Source organism: Diadema setosum, chromosome 2, assembly GCF_964275005.1.
Source record: "Diadema setosum chromosome 2, eeDiaSeto1, whole genome shotgun sequence".
NCBI lineage: Eukaryota > Metazoa > Echinodermata > Echinoidea > Diadematoida > Diadematidae > Diadema > Diadema setosum.
This window is the reverse complement of record NC_092686.1, coordinates 29,987,086-30,000,761: the sequence shown is the minus strand read 5'-3', so window position 1 is coordinate 30,000,761 and position 13,676 is coordinate 29,987,086. Positions and strand designations below refer to the sequence as shown.

Sequence of the window (13,676 nt, the reverse complement as noted above, 5' to 3'; positions counted from 1 at the left end):
AGTTATCCTCGAACTAGCACCCACTGATTCATAAGTTTTTCTACCTTTACTAGACTCCCACAAACCACTATGCCTGGGAAACTTCCCTTTAATTAGCACTTCATAGGCATGTTTGTGGAAAGTTTGTCACTCCTATTACGAGATTCAACTGTCAACAGGCTCATCAAATCATGTCTTCTGTAATTGAGTCGAAAGCCAAGGCATATGCCGTTATGTGATACAATGAAAATAGGCATTAGCTGAAAATCTGTCGGGTTTAATTGGGTCGTATGTCCTGAAAGGATGAGGAGTTGTTCCAGAAGGATATAAAGCAAAACAACTGACACACTGTTCTCTCTCTTGTTTTGCTTTGTTACCCTCTGTGTAAATAGAAGCTCCAACATCCATAGTAGCAGCTCCCAAATTTCTCTTTCATCGTTCAGGTTTTCGCCGGAGATAGCGTCTAAACGAGGGCTGTCTACGGCGGAGATGAACGCCGTGGAGGCGATACATCGAGCAGTGGAGTTCAATCCACATGTACCAAAGGTTAGCCTCAAACTCGAAAGTGTATACTGCACTCAGTTGCAGTGTAGTTGATATGGACTCGCCAACATGGAAATTGGATAGAACTGTAAACTGAAGCATTATCAAGAGATTGTTGAGTCTGTATTGTTCTCTGATGAAAATTATCAATATTGTGACCTTCATTTTTGGAGGTTGAATTGTAGTGTTGACTAAAATACAACGATGTGCAAGATAAAAGTGTAAGGTTGAACGTGGTGTTACAATAGTGTATTATCTTCCCCACAATAACCAATTATGCATGTAATATGATGATGGTTTTCTGCTATGGTATCAAACACACTTGCAGTGAAAGTAACTACTTATATATCTGATATTACAATTACATGCTGTCAGAATTTGCACAAATAGAAAAATAAAAATGAATCATAAAGTGCTTTGTTCTTGACAGAAATAATTGATTTTCAGAAACATATTGAAAATGCTTTATTTTGTCCATCCTTTTTGCAGATAAAATGTGTAGAATTGATGGGTGTGAAAAGATTCATGAAGTGCAGGCTTCTTGTGATAAAATGCTGATTCTAGAGAAATATGTTGCCACACAAGATATCAAATATTATTGTGCAGTTGACTATGGATTGTGTTGTTTCTTCACCCCTCCAGTACTTATTGGAAATGAAAAGCCTGATCTTGCCACCAGAACACATCCTGAAGAGGGGTGATAGCGAGGCTATTGCGTATAGCTTCTTCCACATTGCGCACTGGAAAAGGGTTGAGGGCGCACTCCAGCTCCTGCACTGTACTTGGGAGGGGACATTTCGCATGATCCCGTACCCGCTGGAGAAGGGCCACCTCTTCTACCCGTACCCCAGCTGTACTGAGACAGTGGACAGGGAATTACTGCCTCGTAAGTTTGCGAACACTCCTGCTGTAGGGGTCCAAGGAATAAAGGACTGATGGGAAAATCTCTCAAGTTAAAAACTTTCATTCTTGCAGAGCAACATTGATACCCTTTACAGGAAATTCTGCCTGCAGACAATATCAATAATTAGTCTTTGAATAAAAAAGAATACAAATGACATAGACACAACTTGACCAGAATTATCTGTATTATTCATGTGAGAATACATGAATGCGTTTCAAAATTGGCATGGATGATTGGGGTCAAAAGGTTGTGATACCCCAAATGTATGGTGTTCACCATGTGCATCCTTATGTCTACACGGTGTATATGTGTGTGTATCCATTCTCCCCACTATTTATATGGTGAGTATGTGTTAGAGTATTGCTTAAACATTACATCATCTTTGGATTGGTGCTCATAAAAGTGGTATGGATTCTCAAGGTTAGAGTTTATGAACATAATTCTTTTGGTCTTATCAGTATTATTTGGATGTGTATTCTAACAAAAATACCTGAAGGGGTACAACCCGATTCCTTGCAGTGCAGTGTTTGTACATTTCTGGACATTTGCTATGAAAAATGTGAGAGATTGAACGTGAGATCGAATGTTTGAGAAAATTGCTTATTGCCTAGCATTTGCACAAAGGTTACCAGATCAATTCAGATGTCTCTCCTTCAAAGTCCATCTCAACATGCAAATCAATTTGTGGCTGAAGTTTTTAGAGGCCAGATATAATTGAGGACATATTGAGAGAGTACCCTGGAGCTTTCCTATTGCCCTATTGCCCTTTTTACGCAAGACTCTTTCAGGGTTATGCTTTGGTCGACTGAAAGAGGGCTCAACCAAGTAACGTGCTCATTTGCTAATAGGATAAGTAGATTTGTTAATGCTTTTACCCATGAAAAAGTTGTCCTTGGCATGTTCAGATTACTGCCAGGTTTTTGTCGCATTTCCTGTTAAATTCCTCATTAATAGATTCCTGTTCAGGGACTGGTCTTCATAGCATTGTGCAACCAAACATATTGTTGCTTTGATAGTGATGATGTTCAAAATGAAATGCTGATAGAGAAAAATGTGTTAAACCATGACGACATTCCTGGTATAGTACATGATACTGTGCTATTGATCAATGGTTTTCCATCACTCGTGTGTGAAAAGTACTATCGGAATTGACCTTGCAGACCACTCTGTAAATTGCCTCCACTACGGTACACTGAATCGTATTTGACTAGGATTAGACTTACAGTGAAAATTAGGATAATTAAAAACATTTTTATGATTTTCTTGTAAGATTTACCGGAGTGATTTTAAATGATGTAAGACAAAATACTGTAAAAGTGGACATTTTTGTAGTGTTGCATTTTTGTGCATTTCGCACAACTAGAAACTAGCACGAAAATATAAACACTTGAATATTTTTGCTGGCCATTTGTTCCGGTAGTTGATGTCTTGATTCTGCGAAATAAAAACAGGCAAAACTCACTCATCTTACTCGATGAAGCGCGAAAAAGTACTCACGCAAAAATATCTACTTTTACAGTACATCATACACCATTTCAAACAACTTGTTTAATTATAGACTCCTCGGTGACAGAAATAGCAGTAATAGAGAATTCCTGCCACCTCAGGAATCCATTTATTTTCAGTTAAATCCTCTCAGTGTATGGGATATGTGTTCAGCAGTACACATCTGGCTTGTAAATGATATCGTTAACATGTGTCCTACATTGTCTCTCCCTCTGCCCGTGTCTGTCTCTGTCCTACCAAACATGCGCATCATCAGCAGCATTCCACGAGGTGTCTGTATACCCGAAGAAGGAGTTACCGTTCTTCATCTTGTTCACAGCAGGGCTGTGCACCTTTACTGCCTCACTGGCGCTCCTCACCCACCAGTTTCCTGAACCAATGGGTGCCATCGCTAAAGCAGTGAGTATTCTAGGGTGCCTTTCAAAAAACAAAAAACAAAAAACAAAACAAAACAAAACAAAAAAAACCTGTGCCCGTAATGATAAATCATGATAAATAGATGTCTTTGAAAGGAAAAAACATAGTTCTCATATACATGAACATGCCTGCACAACTGGAGATTTTTGCACTAAAATGTACACCTATGCATGAGAACTGTGTGGGAGGATGCCATGATAACACAGTTTCGGTTAGGTAATGACGGAAAATTTGAAATATTAACCAAGGAGTGAGAGCATACCCGATCATGGTTACTGCATGATTTTTTTATATTTTTTATAATCGATTATCGATCAACAATCGGGCCACTGCAGTATCCACCTATTTTCCACACTAGACTGAATCACATGGGGCTGTTTTGGAAATGATTGCTAGGGCACAATCGAGCCTCATACGATGCTCTACCTACCCACTACTGGATAGGTAGAGGCTTCTTAGGAATAAAGTCGTATGAATAGAACCAAAACTCCAAATTTATTTTACACTTTTAATGTCAAGATACTCCATAGCAACTCATCCTTGCAAATTGCATGAGACAAGTTTCTTGGTAGACCCTTTCAATGTATCGTAAACAAATTCCAAGTGGTGGAAGATGTGTGGTCAGTAGAGTCTTTAGTTTTAGATATGTTATCAATATTAAATATCAAATAAATAAATTCTTAATACAGGAATATGCCTTTAATCATGCCCAAATTGTTCAGATTTCAAAGTTTTACATTGCCTCAAAACTTATTATCAAACATATTTTTGAGGAACCAAGGTGTATATGAATTTAGTATGAGACACGGACAATTTCCAAGAATTGCTATACTGACTTAGAGTGTTATTCTCTTGATCTGCCACCCCTTTAGTTCCTCTCATCGCTGTCAGCGCCGTTCAGCTTCGTCATGGAGAGACTGGAAGGCATCATTCCCGCCAGCCTCCTCCAGCAACTTACCCGTCTCTAAGGAGCCGGGTGGGCCGTGTAGGCGGTGGTGCCCTGGCTGGGAGGGGAAGAAGGGACCTGTTGACATTGGAAAAGGAGCCAATGACACTTTGGGTGCCATCTTCAGCCTCCGCCAGCTCTTTATTTCTCATCTCGGCGTCCCAAGCCCAGGGTTGCGATCAGAAAGAGAGAAAGACATTCACCGCTTCTTCTTTTTTTTTCCTTTCCAGTTTTACTTCGTGGCCCACGCAAAAGTTGGACTGTACAAGCTGTGCTATCTCATTAATTTCTTGTCTCCTTTCTGTGCTCTTCCTCTCTCACTCTCTTCTCTCTCTCTCTCTCTCTCTCTCTCTCTCTCTCTCTCTATCTTTCTCTCTTCTTGTTGATGTACTTGTGTTTTCCTGTGTTATGTTCATCTCATCAGGCATGTTGTTTACACTTGTAGCAACTTTGTTTGTTTGTTTTTCCTTGTGCTGTACGTGTAAAGTGTATTGACATTTTTGTGACTGTGAGCTCTATGAGCAATTTGCAAGACTTTTCTCAAATTTTCCTGCTTCAGACGGTACGAAGGTCAAGTGTGTAATGGAGTAGGCTAAACATATTTGCAGAGCTTTTAATCTGCACCCTGCATTCAGACGTGAAATGAATAGTGGCTTATTTAATGTTTTTTGCTTGTTGTTTGAAAACTGCGTGTAAGAAAAAAAAATGGTTGGAAAGCAATCAGTGGAGAAAAGTAGAATCGAGAATTAAAATTCTTTTCACTCCCACACAGATGATTTTGTACAATTTGGTGTTTGCATATAGGTGTGTCAATCCAACAAACAAACAAGTGTGTGTGATTGCATGATACAGATTATCTGGGCACTTTCAGGTACATGACTGGTGTTGAATAATGACACCTGGCATTGGAAATACTTCTTCATGTTTATTCATTTATTAATGAATTAATTTTGACCTTGTTTCCTTTTTTTCCCCTTTTGAGTGTGTCTGTATTAGTGTTCCACACTGTTCTTCAATGTAGCAGCAAGGACTAAAGACCAAAAGGCAAAAGGGGGTTAAATGGGAATATACTAGTCCTTTAAGGGCCATTTATATCTCTTGCCATGCCTTTGCACCAGTGACAGAAATAGATGAAATAGAGCTCATTTTGACATGTGAGCACCCGTGTTTATGTGGTCTTCAAGTTCTGAGTGAATGTGCCACTTCTGTTCAGGCTGTTCCGTCATATGTTCATGCTCATTTTAACTTTGTAGGGGGTACAAACTTGTTTTCTACATTGAAGGGGAATTATTTTTTTGGCAGATGCCACTGAATGGAAAAGAGGTTATATCATGCTCTCTAGTGAACACAGTGTAAGAGAGCTACAGCTTAGATAAAAGAGAACAAAAAAAAAAAAAATGTGAGGATGGGCTTATAGTTCCTAGCTGTATGATACTGGTAAGAACTGCCTGGCTTCATACCCTCCTAGCTATAATTTGTTAACCTTCACACATTTCTGTGTTTTCATTCAGATTATTTGCATGTTCAAGACAGTGTGTTCTCAGAAAGGGAAGAGTTATGTTGTGTTCCCCCTGCCCCGATGCCATGTAAACTCCTTGTGTTGTGCCATATTTGTACCTCTTCCCTTGAGTGCAAACAGGCACACTTTAAATACGCAAATGCCCCAAGGACGCCTAAAGTATTGTTCATGTTTGTAACACTGCAGGTCAGGGTATATCAGTACTTACATTATTTAAATGCCTTTGAATGTCCATCCGGTAACGTTTCATTCCATTGCAAAGTGGTAGCGATCTCACCTTCGTCTCTTCGTCTGGGTGCTACCATGTCACAGTCTCTTCTCAAATGTGCCACTGGTGCTGAGTAAATTTCAACGAATTAAAAGACTTTGTAAGACAAGAACTTTATAATGCGTGATTTTCACCCCATCACTTGCTATCAAGTTTTTGTGATAGATTTTTTTTTTTTCTCTCTGTTTTTGTTAAGCAATGGTCTACATGATCCAGAACTAAGAGGTTGGTATGCTTGTTACTGTCAGTACACTGTAAACGAATTCCACATCATTTTGGCTGGACAGTGACCTGCCCCTCTCCCCACCACCACCACTCGGGTGCTCATCTGTACTGCATGCATGTTCCTGATTTTTTTTTTTTTTTGTTGGGGAAAAGAGTATATTTTAGGGGCTCAATTTGGGTAAAGTCCCTCCTCCCCCCCCCCCCCCCCAAAAAAAAAGGGGGGGGGGGAGGTAGTATTTTTTCCCCCAAAATACCTTTGATTAGGGGTAATTTTCAAATCATTCTTGAACGTTCCCGTTGAAAGTGCCCCGAATATAGTTAATTTTGACCCCTCAAAAAATTCCATAATGGGGATAATGTGGCTTCTTGCTGTCTGCCCTGATTCTTCTCAGGCATGTTTACTGTGCACGTTTTGCTTCAAAGAATGTCGGGCTGGCCTTCTTTTCCCAGGACATCTCGCCATATTCACTGCACGTATGACGCGCTTCTAGTATGTATGCTAGCAGGTACTAGGCGCTGGCTAGTATAAGTTCGGTTAATAGCGTGTATCAATTATATACTCTTCACCTCGGCACTCTTCCTTCATTTAGGAAGTAATTTTGCTAGCTTCCTTTAAAAAAAAAAAATGTAATAAGGGGGTTATTTTGCTGGCTTCTCTTCCAAAAACCTGTGATGTGTGTGTGTGTGGGGGGGGGGGGGGGGGGGAGGGGGTAATTTTGATGACATCTCATCCAAAAACCCATGATTGGGGTTCACAATCCTAACCTATTTCTTCACCCATTGAGGACGAGTCCCGAGTATACTCGGGCAAGCGTCTATGGGAAATGCGTGTTGTAGCAAAATCAAACCGTCCTCAACGGGTTAAAGGGGGTATCTCTCATAATCTGGAACAAGCACATGTGTATGGTTGACCACCTGAGTGGAGTGAGGGGGGTGGGGGCAATGACAGGAGAAGCAAATACAGAAGCAGAATCCAGTGATGGAACAACCCCATATATCTTGCCTTTGAAATATAGTAAGAGTTGACACATGCTCTCTAGATTTTACTGTTAATGGCCTGAATTCACAATGGTAGTACAATTGAAACCATTGTTTGAACCATGGACAATTCGTATGGAGCGCCAAGTGTCGCATGGCCTATTTTGTTACAAAATCAGTCATTTCGTTACGAATTCATCATTTCGTCAACGAAATGACTGATTTCGTAACATACGACACTTGGCCATACAACACTTGTCGCTCCATACGAATTGTCCATGGTTTAAACCACGGTTTCAATTGTACCACCTTTGTGAATTTGGGCCAATAGGTCTATAGATTTTCTCCTACCAGCTGTGGTTTTTATGTCTCCGTATTTTCTTTTTCTGTAGAGATTACCCAATGATAACTTTCACTTCCAGGAATGTATTTCACCATGTATAATGCAACCCCTCATTCTCTGCATTTGTCTATGTGTTCAGGTGTCCTTCACCCCCTCCCCCTTCTCTTTCCTTTTGTTTGTTTGTTTTTTTTTTTTTTGGGGGGGGGGGGGTCTTTTTTTTTGTCATAATCAGTCCATTGCTTGTGCTGGAACACAACAGTTTGCCAATAACAGTAAATCTGCTCGTCCTTCTTGCTGGCAAAGTGAAATGTAATGGAATGATTTAAGGGCATTAGCTGCTATACTTGTGATGTTCCTTGCGATTCAAAAGCACTTTCAAATGAAAGGCCGTACGACATGCAACACAGTTCAGGGTGGGGGAGCTACTTACAGCTGTATACAGGTGTTTGCTTGCGGCACATACATTGTATGCTGTATAAGGTTGCAGGTGTTCCGGAATGATATGATTCATTAAACAAAAATAGTTGGGTTTGTTATTGTTGATTTGTGTGATTTGAACTTCCCTACAATGATGAGTGGTATGTTGCCTTCCACCATGAAATCACATCTTCCATCTAGGATGAGAGTCTTGTTCCATTAGTAGCGGCAAGTTACCGTTTTTGACGTAGGTACAGACGTGCTTTAGATAGCAGAAAAATAGGCGGGATTACATATGTCAAGAGAAGGCATTTGAGTGCCCTTGGGACACTTCTAACCAAAGATTCTTGTGTTAGATTCTCCAGATGTATTAAACAGTAAAGTATTATCAGTGTGAAGAAATAGTGTGACACATAAACAGTTGTTTTTAAATGCCTTTATGAATATATTATTTGGCTTGAATGAGCTCTTCTCTTCAGTGGCTCAGGAGGGGGTGGGGCATTTCACTTTTTGCAACATCTGTGGCAACCAAAGTAATCTGTTGTGCTCTCTATTGAAGAGAAGAGGATATTGCAGTTAATGATACAATATACTGTAAAAGTGGATATTTTCGTGCAACTAATTTTTCGCCCTCAGACAGGCAAGAAGAGTTTTGCATGTTTTTAATTCCACAGAATTAAGACATCAACTACTGGAACATACGGGCAGCAGAAATATTTGTGTGTTATTTATTATTGCGCTAGTTTCTGGCGGAGCAAAAGATTAGGTTACAAACTGCAAATGTGTGACAATTGAATTTCAACACCGCAAAAATTTCCACTTTTAAAGTATATCAATTAAAAATCATTCTACATGATATGTAATGGTTGTCTGTATACCAGACAATAATAGCAAATGCTAACTTGTAAAAAAAACCAAAAAACAAAAAACAACAACCGTTGTCTTAAAGACACTTGTATGCCTGTCCCTAGCCTGTTGATTTACAGCTGTTATTTGATTGTAATCATGATTACAACGTGCATGTCAATCATTTTCAGAGTTATGGAATGTTCAGACTCCCAATCGGTCTCTCCACCGACCACAAACCGCAAGTGACTTTCTGTACTACAGTCATGCCATAAACTCTGTGACCTGTGTTGGTCATGCTTTATATGCAGCTTCATGCTCACCATGCATGCAAGACTGCATGCAAACACTGTTACACACATGTCTAGTCAATGCATAGTTTGCCAGCAGAAGTGCAGTTTAAAGAGGCTCCATCCTCTTCATACATTTTAGAGGTCAAACCAGTGCAGCAGATTGCAAACCACCCAGGAATTATGGTAGAACATTACAAAGAAATGTGCTTGAAGGAAGCATGATTTAAATGTGTTTTCATACCTACATAAATAAATTGCTGGATTATAGCATGAAACATTTCCAGACACTTTTAAGGAACAAGTTCCTTTGCCACTCTGAAAGGCTCAGTGTGTAAAATTTTACAATGGAAATAGTGATTTGAAAAGCTTGCATGTTGCAACTAGAATGGGACGAAGTTTGGGAAGGGGGGGGGGAGGGGGTTTAGGGAGCTAGGAAGCAAGTTAATAAGTCAAATCATCTGGAGCAGCTGAATTTCCTTTAAAAGTTCACCATATAAAATATTACATGCCTTCTGCAGTGTGTTTTTTTGAAGTGGGGATTTAAGAAAAACAATTGAATAGGTTGACCATTTATTACGTGCTCCTTCATTGGTGATGTTGCAATTTCAAAAAGCGCACTATATTTTGGTAAAATGCCATCTGAACTTTTTTTTATGCATGTATGCTATAGAGGTTGTAGCTCTCCTGGGACTTTGTAGTAAGTGTGGAGGTAGTATACAGTATCTCAGCCAGTGTAGTCAATGCTGCACACTGACCTTGGTTTGACAGTCCAGGACCAGTAAGAATCACTGTCGGAACAGTAACTTTTTCCAAAAAGGACCAGTAAAAAGTAGGAAACTGGGTACCTACTGGTCCGACAGACAGGTTAGTCCAGTAGAAAAAATGGGTTAGTGTGCCACCCTGGTAAAGTAACCAAAATATCAGAGGGAGCTGCTCCCAAATTTTGGCTGTCAAATGACATGAGTGATAAAGTTTTCAAGTGGACGATCTCATCATAGCAGTGATACAATTTTTAGACAGCATTAGTTGCCACTCCTGCCAAGATTTCCTCGTCGTTTCTCATCCACCTTCACACACACAAAAACTGGTTTGTTCTGGGAGAGCTGCCACCATAGACACATCAAAAACATTTACCATCTTGTGGAGCCAATGAAAAGGAATCATTCAGGTCATGTGATGTGACCAAGAATGGCAGTACTTGTGTAATTTCATCTTGACTGTGTCACTGGTATGATTGTGGTTACAATTCCCTATTGTAAGATGTTACCTGGCAAGAATTTAATTTGTCTGTGCATTATTCCATCACTAACAGAACTTGAACATGCCGGACACGTTTGCCTTATTGGTGTAAGGAGGTTAGTGCTGTGTCTTGCTTTTGTCCCCCTGACTACTTAAAAGTTGGAACTTGAAAATATTCCAGAAATTTGGAATATCATGTGAAAGCAAAGCCATTCTCACTTGCAGTTGTATTCGGTGTAAGAGTAGATTTACAATGTAAAGAAGATGTGACATGATTATATGGATGCCATATTTTATTTATTCATTTTTTTTGTGCATTGACTCTTCGTGATTTACTTCAGGGACACAGCTTTCATGTGTAGTAACACTTGATAAGATTATAACTTGTTACACGTAATGCATGACTGCTTGAGAGTGATTTTCTTTCCTTGTTATCTCAATTAAGACCCTTAACATAAACGTCTGGTTCCTTCAGAAAGATTGCTCCAATGAGGGAATTGACTCATAACAAAGGGGACAAGCTGACATTGAGCTCATTCTTATCATATGTTGCATGTGCCATATCGTTATAAGGAGAGGGATTTCCAATGAAAGCAGTAAGAGAAGTGGTACAAATGCTCTTCCATAACTTGCACAATATGCATGTAGGGTTAGAGGCAGTAACACCATGAGAAACGGTACGGGTAGAACTGCAGGAATTCAAGAAAAAAAATAATCAGTGCATTTGGGAATAATGAAAATATATGATTGTTTTTTTTTTTTTTGGGGGGGGGGCATGAGGGAAGGGTGGCTTTTCTCTGTGTCTTCATGCCTCATGTTTTCAGCACCTCTAAATGTTTATGGTAAACTGCGTGTCCAAAGTACATGTAGTATGGGGAATCGCCATCTCTGTACTGAGCCATTTGATGCTGTTGACAACAAACGCTTCTCTAATTCTCTTCTTTAGTTTGTGTTTTTTTGTTGTTTTATTTTTCGTTTCTGTTCTGAAAGCTTCCTTCTCTTCCTTTATGAGCTCATGAGGTAGTTTTATTTTTATATTATTTATGACAATCTGAAGACGAGACATCGTGTTGGGAGTGAAAAGAATTTTTGTGCTTGTTACGTGTTTGAAAGGCTGTCTGATGCGAAAAAAAAGTATTAAAAAAATGGAGAAACAACTGAAAAACTGTATGTGTCATCTTTGTCATACGTCTATCCATGTAGAAGTAGAAACAAGATTTTATTACTGTATATGGTATATATTTAGTGAGTCTAATTTTTCGCGAATCAGGACTTCGAGTGTTTAACCCTCACTAGGCCGGGGGGGGGGGGGGGGGGGGGGGCCTCCGAGGCCCCCCCCTGACGTTTCGCGCGATGTATCGCTATCGCGAGAAGCTATCGCCGCGACGTTTCATGACTTTTTTCTTTCGAGTCTCCCGCATCTTTTGACACCAAATTTGCGATGCCCGGGTGTACGGTTCCGAAGTTGCGCATAAATATGCACGTGCATGTCAGACCAAAAATTGCTCAAAAACGTGAATTTGTGTACAATTTCAATGCAAACTGTGTTTCCAGGCAAATTTCATAAAAGCATGATTATTTTGGGGTTTTATTGATTAAAATCAATTAATAACGCATTTTCTTGGTCGGAACAATGTCACGGACAAATTTCATCGAAAAAACAATGAAAAACATAAAGTCGAAAAAACAAAGAAATACATAAGAAATTCAAAAAACAATAAAATACTTAGGAAATTTTTTCTGATTGCGCAATTTTTTTCTCTCACATTTGCTAAGGACACTAAAACGAATATTTACACAAAAAATGTGCCTGTTTTGAGCTTTATTTAGTGATTTATACCAAATTGTCTGATTTCATGCATCATTATGCATAAATTAGCATAATTTAGTGTAAATGATAATTTTTGAAAAAATTAACTTCATGGTACTTTAGATTACATCATAGGCAATGCGTGTGCCAATTTTCGTCGCGATCGCGGGGTCGACTGCCGAGATCCGGAGGGGGGGGCCTGGGAGGCCCCCCCCCCCCGGCTCTATCATCTACCTGAATAGCCCGGCCTAGTTAGGGTTAAATTCACAATTGTGGAGCACAGTACCAAGCAGAGAAATGTATGTGTGCATGTCACAGTCGTGTCGGGATCAGAGTTCATATTTTTGTGTGCTTTCAAATTCCCAATTAGCACCTGATTCGCGAAAATAAGAGCCTTGTGAAAAACATTTGGTGTATACTGTAATTCATATGCTGGAGGCATCTTGTTTTAACATGACTCATTAAAAGAAAAGTCTGACAGCTGTAGAGTATACATTCCAATACAAGTAAAAAGGACCACAGGCATATTTACTGGCCATGCCGTGTCCCACTAACAACATTTTTACAGATATAGTGCGTTGATTTTTAGAATTTGAATTGGTCTTTAATCTATTTCATAACTATTCTGTTTTCCTGGAGAAAAGCATTAATGAGTAATTTCCGAAAGGCATGTGAAATGCAACCTCCTGATTAGTTACAGCTTTTATAAAGACACTTATACGTATCTGTGACTCAAAATCATAACTTGGCCAACTTGGTGATAAAATTGATGAACATTAAAAACAGACAAACCTACTTTGGCATACAGAAGTTTGAAAAATATACCCTGTACTGTAGTTTTTCAAGATATCTTTGAGCAAATGCCTCCATGCTAAAACCAATTCCAAAATGGGTACATTGTATTGTGCTGTATTCTAAACTGCATCAAAATGGGCCAAAATGAATAATTACGATAAATCTAGTAACCTAAAAGGGGCTGTACGGTAGGCTACTGGTTGAGGTGGGGATTCATGTTTTTTACATTCCTAAGTGAGATAATGAGAAACCTCTTACAGTGCTGCCAACATTGGAAACTAGTTGAGAGTGAAACTCCCATAGGCCAAATATAATGCTAAGATTTAGGAGTCAAAATGAGTGAGATCAATAGAAATGCATGCAAATGAAATAACGTTTTAGAGTGAGAAAGGACCAAAATGAGCGAGTCTCACTCTCAATGAGTGAGAGTTGGCAGCCCTGCTCTTATGAAATATGAAAGAGCATGTAATTTTAAGAAGGTTTCAACGTTTATTTGATGGAAATTGGTTTGCAAATGGCCGAGATATCCAAAAAAGTGAAAATAATAAAAGACTACAGGCCACAACTTTATTAGGATCTCTTTGTTTCACCTTGTTTTTGGATATCTCGGCCACTTCAAAACCAATTTTCTTCCAATAAACTTTGGAT

The 13,676-nt window shown here is 39.3% G+C and overlaps 1 protein-coding gene across 5 annotated transcripts in view; it reads left to right on the top strand.

Moving 5' to 3' along the window:
• LOC140241604 (suppressor of tumorigenicity 7 protein homolog) overlaps positions 1–4,644 on the top strand; it is a 54,560-nt gene extending 49,916 nt beyond the window's left edge. For 2 of the 5 annotated variants that reach the window (XM_072321342.1, XM_072321371.1), the window contains exons 9-12: positions 372–525; positions 1,165–1,408; positions 3,189–3,331; positions 4,222–4,644. In XM_072321342.1, coding sequence (XP_072177443.1) covers positions 372–525; positions 1,165–1,408; positions 3,189–3,331; positions 4,222–4,317 — 637 coding nt within the window. In that variant the 3' untranslated portion in view covers positions 4,318–4,644. The remainder of the gene's footprint in view (positions 1–371; positions 526–1,164; positions 1,409–3,188; positions 3,332–4,221) is intronic. The other 3 variants (XM_072321364.1, XM_072321358.1, XM_072321350.1) reach the window with 3 other exon arrangements.
• The last annotated feature ends 9,032 nt before the right edge of the window (positions 4,645–13,676 follow it).